General features: G+C 42.2%; 1 protein-coding gene across 1 annotated transcript in view; it reads right to left on the reverse strand.

The window, feature by feature from the left end:
* The window catches only part of LOC124718648 (TBC1 domain family member 5), a 174953-nt gene that overhangs the window by 98537 nt on the left and 52754 nt on the right, over positions 1 to 23662 (reverse strand). Inside the window, exon 6 of the mRNA XM_047244277.1 lies at positions 5954 to 6004. Coding sequence (XP_047100233.1) covers positions 5954 to 6004 — 51 coding nt within the window. The remainder of the gene's footprint in view (positions 1 to 5953; positions 6005 to 23662) is intronic.

Below are 23662 nucleotides of genomic sequence, written 5' to 3' on the forward strand. Positions count from 1 at the left end.
AGGGAAGTGAGAGTGCACGTAGTGAATGAAAAAACAGTGATAGTGAGACCAATGGATTTACCCCAGTCAAATCATAAAAATTTAATGGAGATGTTAGAAGTCAACAGCATCCAACTGGCACGGCAGTAATTATATCTCAGTTTAGTAGTAGTAGTAGTAGTAGTACAATTGACAGGGAGGTCACGCCTACAGTTAAATATCAAACAGTGCGATAATCACTATATGGAAATGGGCTCATACCTCATATTTTATAGGTACTAGAAGGGTAAGGTGAAGAGTTTTGGTTAGCCCTTGGGCTAGGGAAAACTTGTATACCTAACAGAAAGATTGTCTTGCTCTAACTATCCTACAGTACAAGGTCAAAGAATAACTATTACACACACTTTCTCCAGCTCCAACAAATGAACCAAATTGGTTGGTTCATTTTGGATTATATGTGGTCTATGGTGTTCCTCAAGGAGCTTATGAAGGCACCATTTAGTTCATGGGCAGTTCTGGAGAAAACTCAAAAAACATGGTTTTTGGGTGCCAAAACTGAGCTGCAGGCTCAAGATGACTTTGCACAGTAAATGGTTGTCATTTTTACAATATATCCCTTAGATCCTGATCTCTAGCAATGCCGAAAATTTTCCTTTATCTTTATCCCTTTCAGAGATACGGCTGTTCAAAGTTACCCTACTTCAACCTATTACATACACACATAAAATTCGGTATGAGGTGAAATCTAAATAATAAATAAGCACAGAAAATTGCTTGATTTGTAGTGGTATATTCTCAAGACATTTATCTAGTCGAGTACCAGCTACCTCATTGTACCTCCTTTAGCACCTTTAAAAATTTCCCAAAAATTTTAAGATGTAAATATACTTGTGCTTTTTTATGCTGATTGAGAAGGAGGCAGTGGCAGAGGAGAAGAGACAGAAAAGTAATAAGTACTGGAAAACTGTCGACAGTGGTTGCGATATAGTAAAAGGGAGAGAGACAATGGCAGTGTGATAGAGAGGGACACTGTGGCAGTGGAACATAGCTACCAGTGACAGAACAGTGCTACAAAAAGAGTGAAGGGGACGGTGCCAGTGAGAGAAGGAGAAAGTGCAAGTGGGTGAGAGCCACTGATAATGAGTCAATGACAATGAGGAAGAGAGATTGATAGTGAGAAGAGCCACCAGCAGCGGGAACGAATGAATGAGATAGTAACAGCAAGAGGGAGACGGTGACAGTAAGAGGTGACAGTAGTAGTAGTAGTAGACGGAATGAAGGAGACTGTGGCTGTGAGACAGGAGACGGTGACACACAGACACAAAGAGATAATAACAATGAGCTGGGATCAATAAGAGAGAGAGAGAGAGAGAGAGAGAGAGAGAGAGAGAGAGAAGGCATGTGGGAGTGGATGGGAATGAGCAAAGGACTTTGGGTGTGAGTAAGTTACAATTAGGGGAGCTTGTCGGAGGTGTGTTGCATGTTAAAAACAGTGCAAATATGTTCACATGCCAAGTTGTAGTAGTAGTATGGTATTCTGCCTTATGGCAGGTCCTGTCACGGGTAAAGCCTCTTCCGCTTTTGTGAAATTTTTAAAGGTGCTAAGAAACATAGAGTGAGGTAGCTGGTACCAACTTTTCAGTCAGAGTCTGTTACACAGGAAGATAGTAGCCTTTTCTCCTCCTCTGATTGAGCAGTTTTGCACTTTTCTGCAGTTATCATTTATTTGTAAATGTGACTATTAAGTTAATAAAAAAAGTGCTACCCCAAGAACAAAATACAGTACTTCTCCCGACACATGTCTATAAACACAAGATCTTTTAAGCTCCATAACAGAATATTTTTCCGAAAATTTTCATTTTCCAACACACTGATCTTGAAAGTTAACAACATGACATCTGAATGATTTTGCTGTGCTTGTAACAACCTGATGCCTGTGGTTAAAAAAAAAAAAAAAAACACTTCAGACTGTTACAGAATCAGGGTGTGACGAGTTTAAAGCATCTGTTGGCTGACTTAGCAAGTTTAGTACAAGGTGCAACACCTCTTTCTGAGATGTGTGAGGCCTGTCTGATGTAGCCAATAAAAACATTGGTTGGAGTGGGGTAAAAGATAGCTGGCATCTGCAAAGGTTATGAAGAAAAACATGTTTAACAGCAATGAGACTACTCTGTTCTTTCGAGCTCTACCCAGTAAGACAATGGCCTCCAGAGATAAAAAATGGACGAGAAAAAAAAAATATTGAAAGAAAGACTTGCTGTCTGACTGTGTGCAAATATGACAGGTGAATTTGAAAAACCTGCAGCACCAGGCAAGGCCTAAAGATTTTAACTGGTTTGGCTTGAATCAATTGAGCAAGGAGGTAGTAGTCAAAATGTTGCAGCTGGATGACAGGGAAATAACGAATAACTCGTTATTGGCATTTGACTGGAAAATTGGAAAGAAGAACAGGAAAGTGATCTTCATTTCTGGACAATGTTACATTACACTATAATGCCCACTCCACGCACTTTTGTTATGTGCAATTGAATCTTTATATCTCACAAGTTATTTCTTCTAAAATCCCAAATTGCTAATCTGCACCACTGAAAATTAAAAATCTGATACTTATTTCTTAATTTTTGTTGTTTGTATTAGAATTTACCTCCCCCCATGAACCATGGACCTTGCCGTTGGTGGGGAGGCTTGCGTGCCTCAACGATACAGATAGCCGTACCGTAGGTGCAACCACAACGGAGGGGTATCTGTTGAGACGCCAGACAAACGTGTGGTTCCTGTAGAGGGGCAGCAGCCTTGTCAGTAGTCGCAGGGGCAACAGTCTGGATGATTGACTGATCTGGCCTTGTAACACTAACCAAAATGGCCTTGCTGTTCTGGTACTGCGAACGGCTGAAAGCAAGGGGCAACTACAGCCGTAATTTTTTCCGAGGGCATGCAGCTTTACTGTATGATTAAATGATTATGGCGTCCTCTTGGGTAAAATATTCCGGAGGTAAAATAGTCCCCTATTCGGATCTCCGGGCGGCGACTACTCAAGAGGACGTCGTTATCAGGAGAAAGAAAACTGGCGTTCTACGGATCGGAGCGTACAATGTCAGATCCCTTAATCGGGCAGGTAGGTTAGAAAATTTAAAAAGGGAAATGGATAGGTTAAAGTTAGATATAGTGGGAATTAGTGAAGTTCGGTGGCAGGACGAACAAGACTTCTGGTCAGGTGAATACAGGATTATAAATACAAAATCAAATAGGGGTAATGCAGGAGTAGGTTTAATAATGAATAAAAAAATAGGAGTGCGGGTATGCTACTACAAACAGCATAGTGAACGCATTATTGTGGCCAAGACAGACACGAAGCCCACGCCTACTACAGTAGTACAAGTTTATATGCCAACTAGCTCTGCAGATGACGAAGAAATTGATGAAATGTATGATGAGATAAAAGAAATTATTCAGGTAGTGAAGGGAGACGAAAATTTAATAGTCATGGGTCACTGGAATTCGTCAGTAGGAAAAGGAAGAGAAGGAAACATAGTAGGTGAATATCATGAAAGAAGGTTGTATTCATGGAAGAACCCTGGAGATACTAAAAGGTATCAAATAGATTATATGATGGTAAGACAGAGATTTAGGAACCAGGTTTTAAATTGTAACACATTTCCAGGGGCAGACGTGAGCTCTGACCACAATCTATTAGTTATGAACTGTAGATTAAAACTGAAGAAACTGCAAAAAGGTGGGAATTTAAGGAGATGCGACCTGGATAAACTGACTAAACCAGAGATTGTACAGAGTTTCAGGGAGAGCATAAGGGAACAATTCACAGGAATGGGAGAAAGAAATACAGTAGAAGAAGAATGGGTAGCTTTGAGGGATGAAATAGTGAAGGCAGCAGAGAAACGAATAGGTAAAAAGACGAGGGCTAGTAGAAACCTTTGGGTAACAGAAGAAATATTGAATTAAATTGATGAAAGGAGAAAATATAAAAATGCAGTAAATGAAGCAGGCAAAAAGGAATACAAACGTCTCAAAAATGATATCGACAGGAAGTGCAAAATGGCTAGGCAGGGATGGCTAGAGGACAAATAAAAGGATGTAGAGGCTTATCTCACTAGGGTTAAGATTGATACTGCCTACAGGAAAATTAAAGAGACCTTTGGAGAAAGGAGAACCACTTGCATGAATATCAAGAGCTCAGATGGAAACCCAGTTCTAAGCAAAGAAGGGAAAGCAGAAAGGTGGAAGGAGTATATAGAGGGCCTATACAAGGGCGATGTATTTGAGGACAATATTATGGAAATGGAAGAGGATGTAGAAGAAGATGAAATGGGAGATATAATATTGCGTGAAGAGTTTGACAGAGCACTGAAAGACCTGAGTCGAAACAAGGCCCCGGGAGTAGACAACATTCCATTAGAACTACTGACAACCTTGGGAGAGCCAGTCCTGACAAAACTCTACCATCTGGTGAGCAAGATGTATGAGACAGGTGAAATACCCTCAGACTTCAAGAAGAATATAGTAATCCCAATCCCAAAGAAAGCAGGTGATGACAGATGTGAAAATCACCGAACTATCAGTTTAATAAGTCACAGCTGCAAAATACTAACGCAAATTCTTTACAGACGAATGGAAAAACTGATAGAAGCCGACCTCGAGGCAATACTGACCCTACGACTTATCTTAGAAGAAAGATTAAGGAAAGGAAAAACCTACGTTTCTAGCATTTGTAGACTTAGAGAAAGCTTTTGACAATGTTGATTGGAATACTCTCTTTCAAATTCTGAAGGTGGCAGGGGTAAAATACAGAGATCGGAAGGCTATTTACGATTTGTACAGAAAGCAGGTGGCAGTTATAAGAGTCGAGGGGTATGAAAGGGAAGCAGTGGTTGGGAAGGGAGTGAGACAGGGTTGTAGCCTATCCCCGATGTTATTCGATCTGTATATTGAGCAAGCAATAAAGGAAACAAAAGAAAAGTTCGGAGTAGGTATTAAAATCCATGGAGAAGAAATAAAAACTTTGAGGGTCGCCGATGACATTGTAATTCTGTCAGAGACAGCAAAGGACTTGGAAGAGCAGTTGAATGGAATGGACAGTGTCTTGAAAGGAGGGTATAAGATGAACATCAACAAAAGCAAAACGAGGATAATGGAATGTAGTCGAATTAAGTCGGGTGATGCTGAGGGAATTAAATTAGGAAATGAGACACTTAAAGTAGTAAAGGAGTTTTGCTATTTGGGGAGCAAAATAACTGATGATGGTCGAAGTAGAGAGGATATAAAATGTAGACTGGCAATGGCAAGGAAGCATTTCTTAAGAAGAGAAATTTCTTAACATCGAGTATTGATTTAAGTGTCAGGAAGTCGTTTCTCAAAGTATTTGTATGGAGTGTAGCCATGTATGGAAGTGAAACGTGGACGATAAATAGCTTAGACAAGAAGAGAATAGAAGCTTTCGAAATGTGGTGCTACAGAAGAATGCTGAAGATTAGATGGGTTGATCACATAACTAATGAGGAGGTATTGAATACAATTGGGGAGAGGAGGAGCTTGTGGCTCAACTTGACTAGAAGAAGGGATCGGTTGGTAGAACATGTTCTGAGACATCGAGGGAGCACCAATTTAGTATTGGAGGGCAGCGTGGAGGGTAAAAGTCTTAGAGGGAGACCAAGACATGAATACACTAAGCAGATTCAGAAGGATGTAGGTTGCAGTATGTACTGGGAGAGGAAGAAGTTTGCACAGGATAGAGTAGCATGGAGAGCTGCTTCAAACCAGTCTCAGGATTGAAGACCACAACAACAACAACAACAACAACAACAACATTAGAATTTACCCCCTTCTTTTTACTTTATCTCAAAAAGTTGTGTCGATTTTAACACAGTATTACTTGTGCATGTAAAACAAAAAATAATAACTGCCATGTTAACATTAGACAAGTCAATACAAGGTAATTACATCAAATTGGCATACTTACTATGCATCTTCTTCCAGGAACTTGGGGTTCAGTATCTCAGATATCTCATCACTGAAATTAAAAAAAATATTGGATTAACTAACAAGGACTGTTAAATAATATATGTGTAATAATTAAATGCTTCTGAAAGTAATTAAAGAAAAATAAATTTCTATCAAATGCACACACACACACACACACACACACACACACACACACACACACACACACACACACACACAGAGTCTCTGGCTGCTGTGGATGTTGTCTACTTTCAACGAAGGCCTTGTTGGCTGGAAGCTCACTTTAAGACAGCCTTTTTGTTGCACCTATCTGCAACTCAGCATCTCCGCTATATAGTGAGCATTAATGCAAGTATTCTTACATTTAATCACAACAACCCTTCTCGAGATAGTGACTACGCTGGGGATCAGTCACTTGCCTTTCTGCTCAATGGGGCAAGTTACAGCAATAGTTGAAATCACCACTAACAATGGAATGAGAACAATGATTTACAATTTAACTGGTTTAAATGCTGTTTATTACATTATTACAAGGAATCGACTGTGTTGGTATTAATATATTACCCACAGTTTCCTTAATAACTACGAATACCTTTTTTACATATCTAAATCAGTAGACTTGAGATATTGGCAAGAAAGAGCATAAGGATATGAATATTTACCAATAGCCTTTGAGGCATTTGCCTTCAGAGCTGGTTTTGTGTTCCGCTAGGATTTGGCACCTGTAGTTTCACTATTCTGATATAAATGAGGGTAAATTCCATGCACAGTAACATTCCCTACATTGTAAGATATTAAATCAATATGGGAGTCATTTATAAGCATATTTACAGTGAAGTTTCCTCCGTACCAAACATGTTAGCAAACAGACTGCTGTAAACTCAGTTCTCAGTTACATCCAATTATACTGATTGTATGCTGTGGAATGCTTCTTATGTACAACAAAGAACGAACATTGTGGATGATATTGTTTCAGAAATTATCTCAAAAATGTTAGCTGCTGAGGTAATATAAATTATTTCTGCTGCCCGTGCATATGTAGAATGATTACTGATGATATGGAACATTACCAAAATAGTTTATGCACACACACACTTTAACATAACAGGCATATTACTTACCCACATTTGGTTGGTTTTTACAGAGGGACCATACTGAAATACGTGAATATTTCTTTCTGATCTATAAGGATGACTTCCTGGAGGTGGCATGGTTCCACAACAGATGAAGTTTTTGTTGACCATTTAATCAAATGCTGGGAAGAGGTTGCAGGAGATTCAAAATTTGGAAGAGAGACTGATGCAGACAATGTAGTTACAGTTACTGAAGTCTGAAACAGTACTGTGCTAAATGAAGGTAGAGTGGGTAACATAGTGTGAAATGGACCAGCGAGTGAAACATCTAGTAAAAATGTGGTGGGTGTGTAGACTGTTTGGTGATGAATCCCAGTCGTCTTCCTCCTGAGGATATATGTTTAGTAACAGAAATAGAATTGCTAATTTCCTGCAGATTTTTCCAACTTTTTCAGTGTAAATTTTGGCTCCTGATACATTGGTATTAATAAGTACCACCCCATAACTTGTTGTGGACTTAGAACTATATAATATATTGGGCAGTTTTACTGATTACTATTACCAAAGAGTACTTACTGACAGGACTGGCTATTGAGGGCAGAATGTTTTGCCACTTAAAAGTTTAAAGGTCATTTAAATTAAATTTAGTGTCAATATACCAGGTGTACCGGTATGAAAAGAGCGTTCTACATCTACATTTATACTCCGCAAGTCACCCAACGATGTGTGGCGGAGAGCACTTTACGTGCCACTGCCATTACCTCCCTTTTCTGTTCCAGTCGCGTATGGTTCGTGGGAAGAACGACTGTCTGAAAGCCTCCGTGCGCGCTCTAATCTCTCTAATTTTACATTCGTGGTCTCCTCGGGAGGTATAAGTAGGGGGAAGCAATATATTCGATACCTCATCCAGAAACGCACCCTCTCGAAACCTGCCGAGCAAGCTACACTGCGATGCAGAGCGCCTCTCTTGCAGAGTCTGCCACTTGAGTTTACTAAACATCTCCGTAACGCTATCACGCTTACCAAATAACCCTGTGACGAAACGCGCCGCTCTTCTTTGGATCTTCTCCATCTCCTCCGTCAACCCGATCTGGTACCGATCCCACACTGATGAGCAATACTCAAGTATAGATCGAACGAGTGTTTTGTAAGCCACCTCCTTTGTTGATGGACTACATTTTCTAAGGACTCTCCCAATGAATCTCAACCTGGTACCCGCCTTACCAACAATTAATTTTATATGATCATTCCACTTCAAATCGTTCCGCACGCATACTCCCAGATATTTTACAGAAGTAACTGCTACCAGTGTTTGTTCCGCTATCATATAATCATACAATAAAGGATCCTTCTTTCTATGTATTCACAATACATTACATTTGTCTATGTTAAGGATCAGTTGCCACTCCCTGCACCAAGTGCCTATCCGCTGCAGATCTTCCTGCATTTCGCTACAATTTTCTAATGCTGCAACTTCTCTGTATACTACAGCATCATCCGCGAAAAGCTGCATGGAACGTCTGACACTATCTACTATGTCATTCATATATATTGTTAAGATTCAAATGTGTCAATAGGGAACATTTGTTGTGAACGAGCCTTAAATTTTTTTTTTTTGTTTGGTTGGTATGACATCTGTCAAAGATATTAAGTATACATCAAGTCATTGAACAAACAACATCATATGTTTTCATCATGTTAACAATGTCGAATTTTGTACCAGAAAGTGATGATTTGAGGAAAGCACTAATTTTTTGTTTTCATTTGAAAAAAAGTGGTGCAGAGTCGCATTGAATGCTTGTCGAGGCATATGGTGGTCATGCTCTATCAGAAGCAACACGCAAAAGATGGTTTCAATGGTTCAGAAATAATGATTTTGATGTAAGAAATGAAGAATGTGGAAGACCACCAAAAAAAGTTCGAAGACGCCGAATTGCAAGCAATATTGTATGAAGATGATACTTTGAGTCAGAAGCAAATGGCAGCAATGCTAAATGTTGCACAACAAACAATTTTTGGCCGTTTGAAAGCTTTGGGAAAGATCCAAAAGTGTGGAAAATCAGTGCCACATGAATTGAATGAAAGACAGAGGGAAAACCGAAAAACCATTTGTCAAATTTTGCTTCAAGGACATGAAAGAAAATCAGTTTTGCATCAAATTGTTACTGGCAATGAAAAATGGATTTATTTTAAGAATCCTAAATGGGAAAAATCATGGGTTAATCCGGGACAACCATCAACATCGACTGCAAAACCAGATCAATTCGGCAAGAAGACAATGCTCAGTGTTTGGTTGGATCAGAAAGGTGTGGTGTATCATTGGCTTCTATAACCCAGTGAAAGTGTGAATACTAATCGCTACAGACAACAAATGATCAATTTGAACTGGTTCAGGATACAATCAAAACACTTGGCTGGGAGCTGCTACCCCACCCGCCGTATTCACCAGCCTTGGCCCCTTCTGACTACCATTTGTTTTCATCAATGGGACAGGCATTGGCTGAGGAACACTTAGATTCCTACGAAGAAGTCGAAAATTGGGTGTCTGATTGGTTTGCTTCAAAAGACAAATGTTTCTATTGGTGTGATGTCCACAAATTGGCAGAAAGGTGGTCAAAATGTATAGAAAGCAATGGTCAGTACTTTGAATAAAAATTTTTTATTTTTCAATTCAAAAATAGTGTTTCATTTTCACAAAGAAACACTCATTTCATACCAGTACACCTGGTACACTCCTTACATTAGTGTAACATGGCAAATCATCAATTAAAAACAAAAATAATCAATCTTTGACAATATAATATGACTGTATAGGTAAAAAAAATCAACTCACCAAGTGGCAAAAGAAGAACACGTGCACAAAAACGTTTAACTATGCATGCTTTTGGAGCCAGTGGCTCCTCCATGTGGCAGGAAAGTTGAAGGGAAAGCACTAGTGAAATTTACGAAAAGGGATACAGTTTGGAAAAGTCACCCAGAACCCCATGTCAGGGGGGACTTACCAGATGGGATGAGAAGGAAAGACTGATTGTTGGGGACTGCACTGTACAAGATTTGAAAACTTGAGAGCTCAAAGGTGGAAGACTCAGCTTTTCACTCTTAATAACTCGTGCTCGATGTTTTAGCAGTAATTTCGGTTTAGCATATTACCCTGTCTACAACCTTTAAACTCTCAACTTTTGTGCTAATCTGTACGCCACTTTCTGTGGTACAGTGGATGATGCATAGTATGGTGACCCAGCACCGTTTTCCTCTTTTCCTGTTCCTTTTGCTGATGTAAGAAAAGGTTGTCAGTAAATCTTAGTAAGCACCTACATTCCTCTAATTTTTCACTCGCAGTCATTATCTGAAAAACAGGGAGGATGTAATATGTTCCTTGAACCTTAGTCAAGTTTTGGTTCTCAGAATTTTGGTAGTAATGCTTTCTGTGACGTACAGCTTCCTTCCACTGGGTTTTGTCAATCATACTGAGTGAGCACACAAAGGACAGAATGCACAGCTCCTTCTCCAATATTTTCCTTTTCTCTTGTTAATCCAGTACGCTAACAGTCCTCGACTGAATAACAATTCTCAAGACACCAGTGGACGAGGGCTTTATCAGCGATCTCTTCCGTGGATGAACTGCGCATACATTTTAAGTTTTTATAATAACTCTGAGCCTGTAATCTGCCTTTTCCACAATTGGATACATGAGGTTGTTCCATCTTAAATCGCTCTAAGGAGATATTAGTATATACTCTACAGTTTTAACTTGTTTGAGGAACTGAATGTCAATCATTAAGCCAAGAGGTGAGGGTATATTCTTCTGTTTACAAGGCATAAATTACACTTTTCAATTTTGAGAAACGGTTGCCAACTTTTGAATGAGCCCTCGGGTTTCACTGCGTATTTGATTCACTACAGTGTGAAAGTAGCGTTTTAGAAACAACAGAAATGATAAAGGAACAAACTAAATTTGTGATACACGTAAGGTGACTATAACTGAAGATCCATTCTTTCAGTCAAAAAAGGTTTCTAAATTACATATGATGCGCCACAGTTTAAAAATAAAAACTCTAATCAAATTGGTTGCATAGCATAGTGGTTAACGTGCAGTCCTCACATGCAAAAGGTTGTGGGTTCAAATATCATTGGTGCTTTGAAAATTTTTATTTTTAAATAATTATGAACATGACTTAAACCATCATTTTTATTCAATTAATTATTTTAAATGAATCTTTGTGCATCTGAAAACAGAGTCCTGTTTTTAAGAGGGGCCCTTATGGAGCATGGCCCTCTTCAGTTTTTTTCATAATTACATTGAAAACTTGAGGATTTCAGAGCACTGTTAAGTACAAACATTTACAGCTTATTAACATAGTTGGTGATAACTGAGTACACAGCATCAATGTCTTATAATCTTGAACTCATGGGTTCATTTTTCATTAGTAGCATCTATTTCTTACTTTTATTTAAATTTCATATTTACTATCAATGGAAATATTAATTAACAAATATAGGATCATAATTTTTAACAAAAATAACTTTTTAATTTTTTAATTACTGAACATATGAAAATAAAATTTGATACAGATGTGCAAAAAACCATATACGGCAAATAATTTGCATTTGAACATATTCTGAATACTTCCATTTTCATTTGGTAAGTCACTAAAAATAAAAAGCAATATTCGTTAACAGAGTTTTCGATATTTTAATGAACATATCATTTAAATAAAAGTGAAAAAATGTTACTACTACTCAAGTCACAAATGATGGTGGTTTGGGGTCAGTGTAATGCATGCTACAGGGCATCTGGCTCAGAGCTGTCCTTTAAGTAACCGATTTCTAACAGTTCCCTGTGTCACTTCATGACAACTGCTGTTCAAATTGCCGCTGCAGATGCAGTATGATGCATAAGAGCCTTACACTGAATACGATGATCTTCCCTTTCGGTAGTGCCACACGGCCGTCCAGGGCCTTGTCACCTTGCAAGCATGCATTTTCACGACCACCACTGCCAACTATCATGTACGGGGCTACATTCCTGTCAAGACTTTTGCAGTATCGCAGAAGGAATACGCAGCTTCTCGTAGCCCTATTACACAGCCACGTTCAAACACAGTGCGGTTGGGTTAATAGTGTCTTTGTCGCCTTTAAGGCATTCTTGACTAACATAAACTCCCCAGTTTCAATCCCACAAGTAACTAACGCTCACAACCGTTACAACATGTATTTCAAGCACACATGATTTGCATCTGGTGCTACTAGCAGCACTCTTATGTGACTGATGCTAAATTTGAATAGACGAGGGCTAGTAGAAATCCTTGGGTAACAGAAGAGATATTGAATTTAATTGATGAAAGGAGAAAATACAAAAATGCAATAAATGAAGCAGGCAAAAAGGAATACAAACGTCTCAAAAATGATATCGACAGGAAGTGCAAAATGGCTTAGCAGGGATGGCCAGACGACAAATATAATGATTTAGAGGCGCATATCACTAGGGGTAAGATGGACACTGCCTACAAGAAAATTAAAGAGACCTTTGGAGAAAAGAGAACCAACCTGCATGAATATCAAGAGCTCAGATGGAAAACCAGTTCTAAGCAAAGAAGGGAAAGCAGAAAGGTGGACGCAGTATATAGAGGGTCTATACAAGGGCAATGTTCTTGAGGACAATATTATGGAAACGGAAGAGAATGTAGATGAAAATGAAATGGGAGATACGATACTGCGTGAAAAGTTTGACAGAGCACTGAAAGACCTAAGTCGAAACAAGGCCCCGGGAGTAGACAACATTCTATTAGAACTACTGACAGCCTTGGAAGAGCCAGGCCTAACAAAACTCTACCATCTAGTGAGCAAGATGTATAAGACAGGCGAAATACCCTCAGACTTCAAGAAGAATATAATAATTGCAATCCCAAAGAAAGCATGTGTTGACAGATGTGAAAATTACCGAACTATCAATTTAACAAGCCATGGCTGCAAAATACTAACACGAATTCTTTACAGACAAATGGAAAAACTGGTAGAAGCCGACCTCGGGAAAGATCAATTTCGATTCTGTAGAAATGTTGTAACACGTGAGGCAATACTGACCCTACGACTTACGAGGGTTGTTTTTTAAGTAAGGGCCGTTCGCGCGTATAGTCCCGTAGTTCGCGCAGACGCCGCAACGAGCCACCGCGCCACTTGCCGGCATCCTTCCCGTTCACACTGATGCAAGTTGCAGCTCTGTAGCTGACGTGTACGCATTGCTGTGCTACTTTATAATGTTTACTATTATTGAATTGCCCGCGGCATGTGAGATACGGTCAGTGATACGTTTTTTGAACATGAGAAGACTATCAGCTGCAGAAATTCATCGTCAGTTAACAGAATTTTATGGCTTGAATGCAATGAGTGAAGGTAAAATGCGTCAGTGGGTTAGAGAGTTTAAAAATGGCCGTCAAAACGTCCATGACGAAGAACGCTCAGGCCGGCCCTCTGTGATCACTGATGATTTGGTGGCTGCAGTCGAAACAAAGATTCGTGAGGACAGAAGATTCACAATTTCCACTCTTTCTTTGGAATTTCCACAAGTTTCAAGATCTGTTTTGTACAAAATTGTGTCTGAAAACCTAAACTTTAAGAAACTGTGTTCTCGGTGGGTACCCAGACTCCTCACAGAGGACCACAAAGGGAAGAGATTTGCCACTTCATTGGACTTTTTGATTCGTTACGAGGAAGCAGGGGATGACATGTTGAGTCAAATTGTCACTGGAGATGAAACATGGGTATCCCATATCACTCCCGAAAGCAAGCGACAATCGATGGAATGGCAACACACAACCTCACCCGTCAAGGTCAAAGCCAAACAGACGCTGTCAAAGCGCAAGATTATGGCAACTGTGTTCTGGGACCGGCGCGGTGTTTTGCTAGTGGACTTTATGCCACAAGGAACGACAATCAACTCAGTGCCTACTGTGCAACTCTAAGGAAGCTCCGCAGAGCAATTCAAAACAAAAGGCGCAGCACGCTGACAAAAGGAGTTTTGCTCCTGCACAATAATGCTAGGCCTCGCACCTCTCAAAAGACTCGGGATTTGATTGATTCTTTTGGCTTGGAAGTTTTGAACCATGCACCATACAGCCCCGACCTTGCTCCTAGCGATTTTCACCTTTTCCGGTACCTAAAACACCATCTTGGCGGGCAGCGCTTCAATGACGACGATGAAGTGAAAGTGGCCGTGAACTCTTGGCTGTCGGAGCAGGCGGCCGAATTCTTTGAAGAGGGAATTAAAAACTTAGTTGTACGGTATGACAAGTGCTTAAATAAACAAGGCAACTATGTAGAAAAATAGGTAAAAGTGTGTAGAATCAGAAAATAAAAGTTTTTTTACAAAAGTATTTGTATCTTTCTTTAGAAATAAAAATGGCCCTTACTTAAAAAACAACCCTCGTATCTTAGGAGATAGGTTAAGGAAAGGCAAACCTATGTTTCTAGCATTTGTAGACTTAGAGAAAGCTTTTGACAATGTTGACTGGAACGCTCTTTAAAAAACTGAAGGTGGCAGGGGTAAAACACAGGGAACAAAAGGCTATTTACAATTTCTACAGAAACCAGATGGCAGTTGTAAGAGTCGAGGGACACGAAAGGAAAGCAGTGGTTGGGAGGGGAGTGAGACAGCATTGTAGCCTATCCCCGATGTTATTCAATCTGTATATTTAGCAAGCAGTAAAGGAAACAAAAGAGAAGTTCGGAGTAGGTACTAAAATCCTTGGAGAAGAAAGAAAAACTTTGAGGTTCGTTGACGACATTGTAATTCTGTCAGAGACAGCAAAGGACCTGGAAGAGCAGTTGAGCGGAATGGATAGTGTCTTGAAAGGAGGATATAAGATGAACATCAACAAAAGCAAAACGAGGATAATGGAATGTAGGCGAATTAAGTCGGGTGATGCTGTGGGAATTAGAGGGAGGTGGCGCAGTGCTTAGTACACTGGACTCGCATTCGGGAGGATGACGGTTCAATCCCGTGTCCGGCCATCCTGATTTGGGTTTTCCATGATTTCCCTAAATCGCTCCAGGCAAATTCCGGAATGGTTCCTTTGAAAGGGCACGGTCGATTTCCTTCCCCCTTCCCTCCCTACTCCGATGAGGCCGATGACCTCGCTGTTTGGTCTCTTCCCCCAAGCAATCCAATCCAATTAGATTAGGAAATGAGACGCTTAAAGTAGTCAATGAGTTTTGCTATTTGGGGAGCAAAATAACTGATGATGGTTGAAGTAGAGCGGATTTAAAATGTAGACTGGCAATGGGAAGGAAAGCGTTTCTGAAGAAGAGAAATTTGTTAACATCGAGTATAGATTTAAATGTCAGGAAGGCATTTCTGAAAGTATTTGTATGGAGTGTAGCCACGTATGGAAGTGAAATGTGGACGATAAATAGTTTAGACAAGAAGAGAATAGAAGCCTTCGAAATGTGGTGCTACAGAAGAATGCTGAAGATTAGATGGGTAGATCACATAACTAATGAGGAGGTATTGTATAGAATTGGAGAGAAGAGAAATTTGTGGCACAACTTGACTAGAAGAAGGGATCGGTTGGTACGACATGTTCTGAGGCATCAAGGGATCACCAATTTAGTATTGGAGGGCAGCGTAGAGGGTAAAAATCGTAAAGGGAGACCAATACACTAAACAGATTCAGAAGGATGTCGGTTGCTGTAGATACTAGGAGATGAAGAAGCTTGCATGGGATAGAGTAGCATGGAGAGCTGCATCAAACCAGTCTCTGGATTGAAGACCACAACGACCACAACAACAACAACCACAACAACAACATGATTGTTCAGATGTAGAAACACATCTACCAACTTTCATTTATGTTACACAACTCCTTTTCAGTGTTGAGATTTTTTTCTGTCAGTGTAATTGGTCATGGTGTCCAGGAAGGTGGTTGTAGTTTTGGAGGAAGTTGGGAAAGGTAGTGTTCAATAGCTGCAAGGCTATGGAAATTGGAGGTGTTAGTGTAGAGAGAGAAGAGGCAATGACTGACGAATAGGGTGTTGGGTGGTACAAGAACAGGAACTGTGTTGTTATTCCATCCTGTATATTACACTGATTATTCCTAGCTTTCAGAATTTTTATTTCCCTTCCTCAGTGGGGAAAGATGAATAGCTTACACGTGGTTGGATACGAGGAGCAGATGACTCAGACCTCAGGCCAAGAATTTCGCCTCCTGAAGCTAATTGATGGCCAGACTCGAGTCCCTCCTCGTACTTTTACAGTGTCCTCAACTGTGGTTTTCCTCTTTGCTATGACTATTAAAATCTTCAGAACTGATAGGCAACCCAACTAGGTGTCAACAAGCATGCACAAAAATTTAATATACTTTTCACGCCAAATTGAAGGAAGTTAAAAATATGCTTAACATCTACTAGGAAGGTTTTTTCCTCATTAAAACCTAAAGCCCACCTATTTTTGTAGCCTCTTAATCATTTCCTACACTTTGTGTGGTACACATGGAAGTCAGACAGAAATCCAAGAAACTGAGCAAAAGGAAGAAACATTACAACTGACTCTTTAGTTTGGATATAATGCTACTGATAGAGATGGCAGAAAGTGACACACAAAAATTACCTCCCTGGATGATGTTACCTGTAAGTAGTAATCTAACAGAACATTACTACCACTTAAACAGCCTTCTTAGGGGGATGATTTTATTCGACGGGAAAGACTTCCTCATACTCCTCATTTGTGAAGTTTAAGGGTAGCCTACTATCTCCAAGTACCATTGCAGGTTTTTGCTGTGACAAAACCTGTTTGTGCAGGAAAGCTGCTTCTACTGCCACTTGGTGCAGGAAACAGTGGAATGGGATTTCCGGAAAGAGCACTTCAGTAAGTATCAATGTTTGGTTGCTGTAATTTGTTAGCAAGTGCTAAAGAGTAACAGCATTCAGTGATTCACTTTCAGTTTTTGGGTGGTAAATAGTGATATGAAGTCGTAGGGAAGCTCAATGGTGTTTATGGTGACCCTTCACAATCAAAAGCTGCCATATATATTGGTTCAATGAATTTAAATACAGTCGAACACCAACTTTCAATGAGGGTTGCCCAGGATGTCACGAAGGTGTGGTTATTGACGAAATTACTGGAAAAGACTTCGACACGAGTCCGACTGATTGGCAAATGAAAATAGCAGAGGTCGCAACTGTGTCTCAAGAAATGGCAATAACATTTTATGCGGTAAGTTGACAATGAAAATGTAGTTGGCCCAACAGAAGCAGCAGTTCCTGAAAGTGGATAACATGTGGATGCAACTTTCAACTATGAAGATGTGTTTGGAGCAATCTGAACGTGGCTAAGGACTTCTTGCATTGTGTAGTCACTGTCCAAGTGACCTGGATTCATCATTGCAACTCAGAAATTGAGTAAAGATCGAAATAATGACTTGTTTTCAGTTCATCTTCTCCAAAATGAAGATAGTTCCAATGACTGGAAACATCATAGCAGCAACTTTTTGGGATGTAAAATATGAGATATTATGCAAAATGCACAAAGTGCATCATCCAACACTCCCACACACACCCAAGCTGGTGCTCTGTGATTTTCTTCTCGTTCCCAAACCTGAAGAAAATGCTTTCAGATAAAATCAATCTGCTCAAATGAAGGAGTCGTGGCTGAGATAGAAGTGTACTTCTGAGAGCTTGACAATTCCTACACTTATTTTGATATGTTAGAAAAGATGGCTAGGACACTGGGAAACGTGTGCAGCCTTGAAAGGGAACTACAGATTAGTTTAATTAAAATTCCGCTGCTTGAGAGCGCACCAATGAAAAATGAGTGATCGTAGGATAATCAAACATTGTGGAAACATTTGTATGGACATACAGAAGAGAACAATGGATAAATCACTGAAAGAAACACATTCTAATTTCCACATGAAAGGGTAACATTTGTTAACTGCCTAGCATGTTTATGTTCCGAGTTACAAATGCTGTTCAATATAAAGACAATCTGCATCCGCAACAGCCTGGAACTGCACTAGTGATTGCTCTATTGCTGCAGAAAACAAGATAGACCATGACGCACCTCGTGCACTACTTGAAGAGAGCACATTGCACCTAGCATTCTAAGCCGTAGCAACAGTAACTTCTTCAACAATTTGTGGTGGAATTGGCCTTTGGCCTCTCCCAGGAGCAATTCCCAAATCACCAGTTAATTTGAACTTCCGTATCACAACCTCCGACCCCAGTGGCGAAAAAGGACCTTTTCACATATCTTTAATACATCGACACTCACGAAGAGCAGCACCACTATTGCTATTGTTTTGATCAAACAGATTTACGAGTAAAGCCCTGCTTGCCTTGCCCGGACCCATGTTGACTGTCTGCAACTGTAATTCCCACTGATGCTTGTGTTTCAAACCTATGTCACTGTACCAGTACTGGCACCTAACGGCAAGTCATGACACTAACACTAGAGTGCAAATCCTGAAGCGCACAGTCTGAACATCGCTTCTATAAAGTTGGGTACCTGTATGGTAAATATTTTTCCATCTACACTGGTTCAAACAGCAGAAGTTTAATTATAACCAACCTGCACATTGAACAATAAGTAATTTGTTATTTTGGGGAAAAAAAGGAAGGCATCTCTTTTCCTAACACAGGTACTCGCTGAATTTCCCCTCATAAGAAAGCCTTGTGGCCTCCAGAACTCACAAAGGGGACCTGAATGACTGGTCCTCTTCGATTTTGACTTGAAGGTCGTGCCAGGATGTTAATTTCCTAAAGCAGCTTGATGCACTTCTTGAAAAAATTCTGTTTGAAGGAAATGCTTCAGTGCACTTCCAGGTCATAGGGAGGCAAGATGGCCCCAGACAATTTGGTTGATTGGATTAAAAGAGGGTGAAATGGACCAAGCTACAAGGTCCCTTGTTCTGAGTAAAACAATGCCACTAGTGTGAGAATAAAATAAACACGACTGACAACTCAAATCGGAATGAAAGGAAAAATCACAACAATGATGAAGGGCAACAAACATGTAACCATTTACAAAAGGGGACAAGAAAACCATAGAAACGCAAGAAACGGAATGAAGAGATTAAAACAACAAAGCAGATTACCATGACCGGCTGACCATGAGAATAGAAATGGAGAAGCCAGCCACTCTGCAACACATTAAAACCTCCACCCTAGAAGCACTAGGGTGGAGGACAGAGAGGGACAAAGGACATGTGCTAAAACTTGGATCAAATGATAAAACCCACCCTCACGAATGAAACTCACAACTAAATCAGCCAATGAGGCGTGGTCAGATAAAATTAGCAGCAACGAGTCCGGTAACCCAAGATTTTGTCACTGGGCAGTCAAAGTGGGACAGTGCACCAGAATATGGGCCACTGTCAACTGCGCACCGCACCGACACTGAGGCAGGTCTTCACCGCACAAGAGGTAACCGTGGGTTGCCCAAGTGTGGCCAGTGTGGAGCCAGCAGAGGACAACTCATTCCCTGCGAGAGGCCCACATGGAAGCCTCCCACACATTCGTAGTCTCCTTAATGACACGCAGTTGCTGTGTGTACTGTTATGCCATTCCAACTCCCAGTCGAAAACCCTACGTTGATAGTCAGAATGCAGGTCAGGTTCAGAGATGCCCATCTGTAGAAGCAGTTTCTGCGTAGCGTATTTGGCCAGCCTGTCAACAAGTTCATTGCCTGGGATGCCGACGTGTCCTGGGGTCCACTTAAACACCACTGAACGACGGGACAGGTCGAGGGCATAGACGGACTCCTGGACGGATGCCACCAAGGATGGCACGAGTAGCACTGGTCGGTAGCTTGTAGACGGCTCAAGAAGTCGGTACACAGAAGAAACGACTCGCTAGAGCAGGAGCGGATATACTGAAGTGCACGAGAGATGGCCACCAGCTCTGCAGTGAATACACTGCAGCCATCGGGCAAGGAATGTTGTTCAAAATGGCCTCTGTGGACTTAGGTGAAGCCAACATGACCACCAGCCATCGAGGCATCTGTGTAAACCACTTCAGAGCCCTGGAACACGCCAAGAATCGAGAGGAAGTGACAGGGGAGGGCAGCAGGAGTAACTGAATCCTCACGGACATTCTAAAGGTCCAGATGAATCTGCGGCCTAGGTGTACACCGTGGAGGTGTATGCGGACGGACCTGGATGGGATGTGGTAAAGGGAAGGACTTCAGTTCAGACAGAAGGGATCGCATGCGAACCGCAATCGTTAGCCCTGACCTGGGCCGCCGATGCAGGAGATGAATTGCCGCGGGTGGAAAAAGGAAACGGTAATTCGGATGCTCAAGAAACTACGAATGTGTGCAACATAATTAGTGAGCAGTTGTGCACATCAGATTTGCAATGGAGGGACTCCGGCCTCCACCAGGACGCTGGTCACCGAACTCGTCCTAAAAGCTCCCGTCGCCAGGCGAAAGCCACAGTGGTGCACTGGGTCGAGTACACACAATGCTGAGGGTGCCGCTGAGGCGTAAACCAATCACATAATCAAGGCAGGAATGGACAAGGGCTCTGTAGAGCTGCAACAAAGTAAAGCGATCTGCACCGCAGTTGGTGTTCCTCAGGCAGCGGAGGGCATTGAGGTGCTGTCGGCACTTCCGATTAAGCTGACAAAGGTGAGGTAGCCAAGTCAATCAGGTGCAGAGACCAGTCCTAAGAATTGATATTTCTCCACTTCAGTTAGTGGAAGGTATAGTTCTGGTTCGGGATGAACGGTATGACACTGACAGAAGGGCAAGACACACGAGTTAGTGGCCAAAAACTGAAGCCGTGGGTGAGAGTCCATGACTGTGCCTTATGGATGGCTCCCTGTAGATGCTTCTCAGCAACACCAATACTGGTGGAGCTTACAAAGAACATTGGTGAGGCTGATGGGCCAATAGCTATCCACATCAAGTCGGGTTTTATCGGGTTTGAGCACCAGAACGATGGTGCTCTCCCGCCTTTGGGATGGAAACGTGCCATCGCACCAGATCCGGTTGAAGGTGATAAGGAGACAACACCTGCAGTCAGACGAGAGATGTTTAATCATCTCACTGTGGATCCGATGCGGCCCAGGAGCTGCGTCGGGGAAACGTGCGAGTGCGCTGAGGAGCTCCCACTCCGTAAATGTGGTGTTATAGGGTTCAATGCGGCACTGGTGAACGATAGGACTTCCCTTTTCATTCGCCGTATGAGGGTGTGAAAGGCTGGGGGGTAGTCCTCTGACGCAGAGGCTCAGCGTCGGTACATAGCACGCCATTGATGGTAACGCCAGGGACACATGTTGGGGTCTGATACCCAGACAGACATTTCCGTCGTTTTATAAGCTGGCAAATGCGAGCACAAAGCCACTTAAAGGCCATCAGATACTCTGTTCTAGGTAAGGGTGCCGCTTATGTCGCTGTACAGCTCGCCAACGCTCTGTAATTGTCTCAATGATTTCTGGCAACCACCAAGGGACTGTCTTTTGCCGAGGGCACCCTAAAGAGTGAGGGATCGCATTTCCTGCCGCAGAAACCTGACCAACCATCACATCGCTGTTACCGTGTGGTGGAGAGTCAACGGTGACAGCAGAAGTGAAAGTTTCCCAGTCTGCCTTGTTTAAAGTGCATCTGGGCACACGTCCGCGGGCCTGACACCGGGACAGTGACAGGAAGATGGGGAAGTAGTCACTACCACACAGGTCATCATCATGTGCTCTCCAGTGGATACATGGGAGAAATCCTGGGCTACAAATTGATAAATCAATGGCCGAGTTACTACCCCGGGCCACACTGAAATGTGTGGTTGCCCCAGTATTTAAGAGGCAGAGGTCGAACAGACAGTAAAGTTTCAACATCTCTGTCTCAGCCAGTAAGCACGGTGTCACCCCATGATGGGTTATGGGCATTAAAAATCTCCCAAAAGTAGGAAAGGTTTAGGGAGTTGATCAATCAGTGCAGCTAATACATTCAGGGGTACTGCACCATCTGGAGGAAGATATACATTGCAGACAGTTACTTCCTGTGTTGTCCTTATTCTGACAGCCACAGCTTCAAGAGGGGTTTGAAGGGGCACATGTTCACTACAGACAGGACATAAACACAAACTCCACCTGACACTCAATTATAGTCACTACGGTTCCTTATAGCTGCGGAGGGCAGGGGTCCGCATTCTCGGGAACCAGGTTTATTGGAGGGAAATCCAGAAAGCAGTTGTAAAGCTTAAAGAGTTGCTGCAGCTTAGCCAGGCAGCAGAAAAAACCACCGCAATTCCACTGGAGGATGACATCATCGTGAGACTGGGAAGGCACGGAACATTCAATGAGGCATTTTACGCCTCAAGGTCACCTGCTACCGCCGACTTTTTGCCTGAGCAGCCTATATCCATTGTGTCTGAGGGTCCAGTGAGATCCAGGTCCTCAGTGGACACCAGAATCTCCATCCTATCCTCAGACGCAGAGCTTGCAGGTGGTGTGGGTGCCACTGCAAGTTCCTTGTTCGTGAGGGTCTTCTTTTTCGATTTGTTGCGTTGTTCCTCGGGTTTCCCTGGCTGGGAGGACTGAGGATGAGCATGAAGCCCCACAACCAGCTGCTTTAGGGCTCTTCAGCCACTGGCGGGTGTCATCTTTCCCACTAGCAGAAACCTTGGATGGGAGTGACCCAAGGGATGCCTTCCTAGCAAGAGAAGCCTTACACTTCTCTGGCTCAGATGTGGTGACTGAAGTCCCCGATGGTCGGGGGAGCGGGGGGGGGGGGGGGGGGGGGGGGGGCCTCCCGAAGTAGGTGGTGCGGGAGCAACAGGGAGGGAATTTCCACCCCACCATCAAGGGGGCAGGTGTAGCCTCCCTCTTCTGAGAGGTGACAGGAGTGCAAGAAACTGACGGGACGACAACTGTTCTCATAGCAGCAGTGTAAGAAGAGGTCATAGCCACAGGATGTAGGCGCTCAAATTTCCTCTTAGCCTCTGTTTAGGTCAGTTGGTCCAGGGTCTTATAATTCAAGGTTTAACCTCTCTTTCTGTAAAATCCTGCAGTCTGGCGAGCAAGGTGAATGATGGTCCCAACAGTTGACACACATGGTAGGCGGGGCACACGGAGCATTGGGATGCGATGGACGTCCACAATCACGACAGGTGGGACTGGAAGTACAGCGGGAAGACATATGGCCGAACTTCCAGCACTTACAGCACTGCATCGGGGGAGGGATATATGGCTTGATGTCACAGCGGCAGACCATCACCTTGACCTTCTTGGGCAATGTGTCACCCTCAAAGGCCAAGATGAAGTCACCGGTGGCAACCTGGCTATCCCTCGGACCCCGATGGATGCGCTGCACAAAACAAACACCTCGTTGCTCTAAATTGGCACGCAGCTCGTCGTCAGACTGCAAAAGAAGGTCCCTGTGGAATATAATACCCCGGACCATATTTAAGCTCTTATGAGGCGTGATGGTAACAGAAACATCCTTCAACTTGCCGCAAGTGAGTAATGCTCATGACTGGGCAGAGGATGCTGTTTTAATCAAAACTAACCCAGAGTGCATTTTGGACAAGCCCTCCACGTCCCCAAACTTGTCCTCCAAATGTTCCACAGAAAACTGAGGCTTCATGGACATGAAAGATTCCTCATCAACTCTCAGACATACGCAGTACTGGGCCGAATAAGGT

This window comes from Schistocerca piceifrons, chromosome 10 (genome assembly GCF_021461385.2).
Source record: "Schistocerca piceifrons isolate TAMUIC-IGC-003096 chromosome 10, iqSchPice1.1, whole genome shotgun sequence".
Taxonomy (NCBI): Eukaryota; Metazoa; Arthropoda; class Insecta; order Orthoptera; family Acrididae; genus Schistocerca; species Schistocerca piceifrons.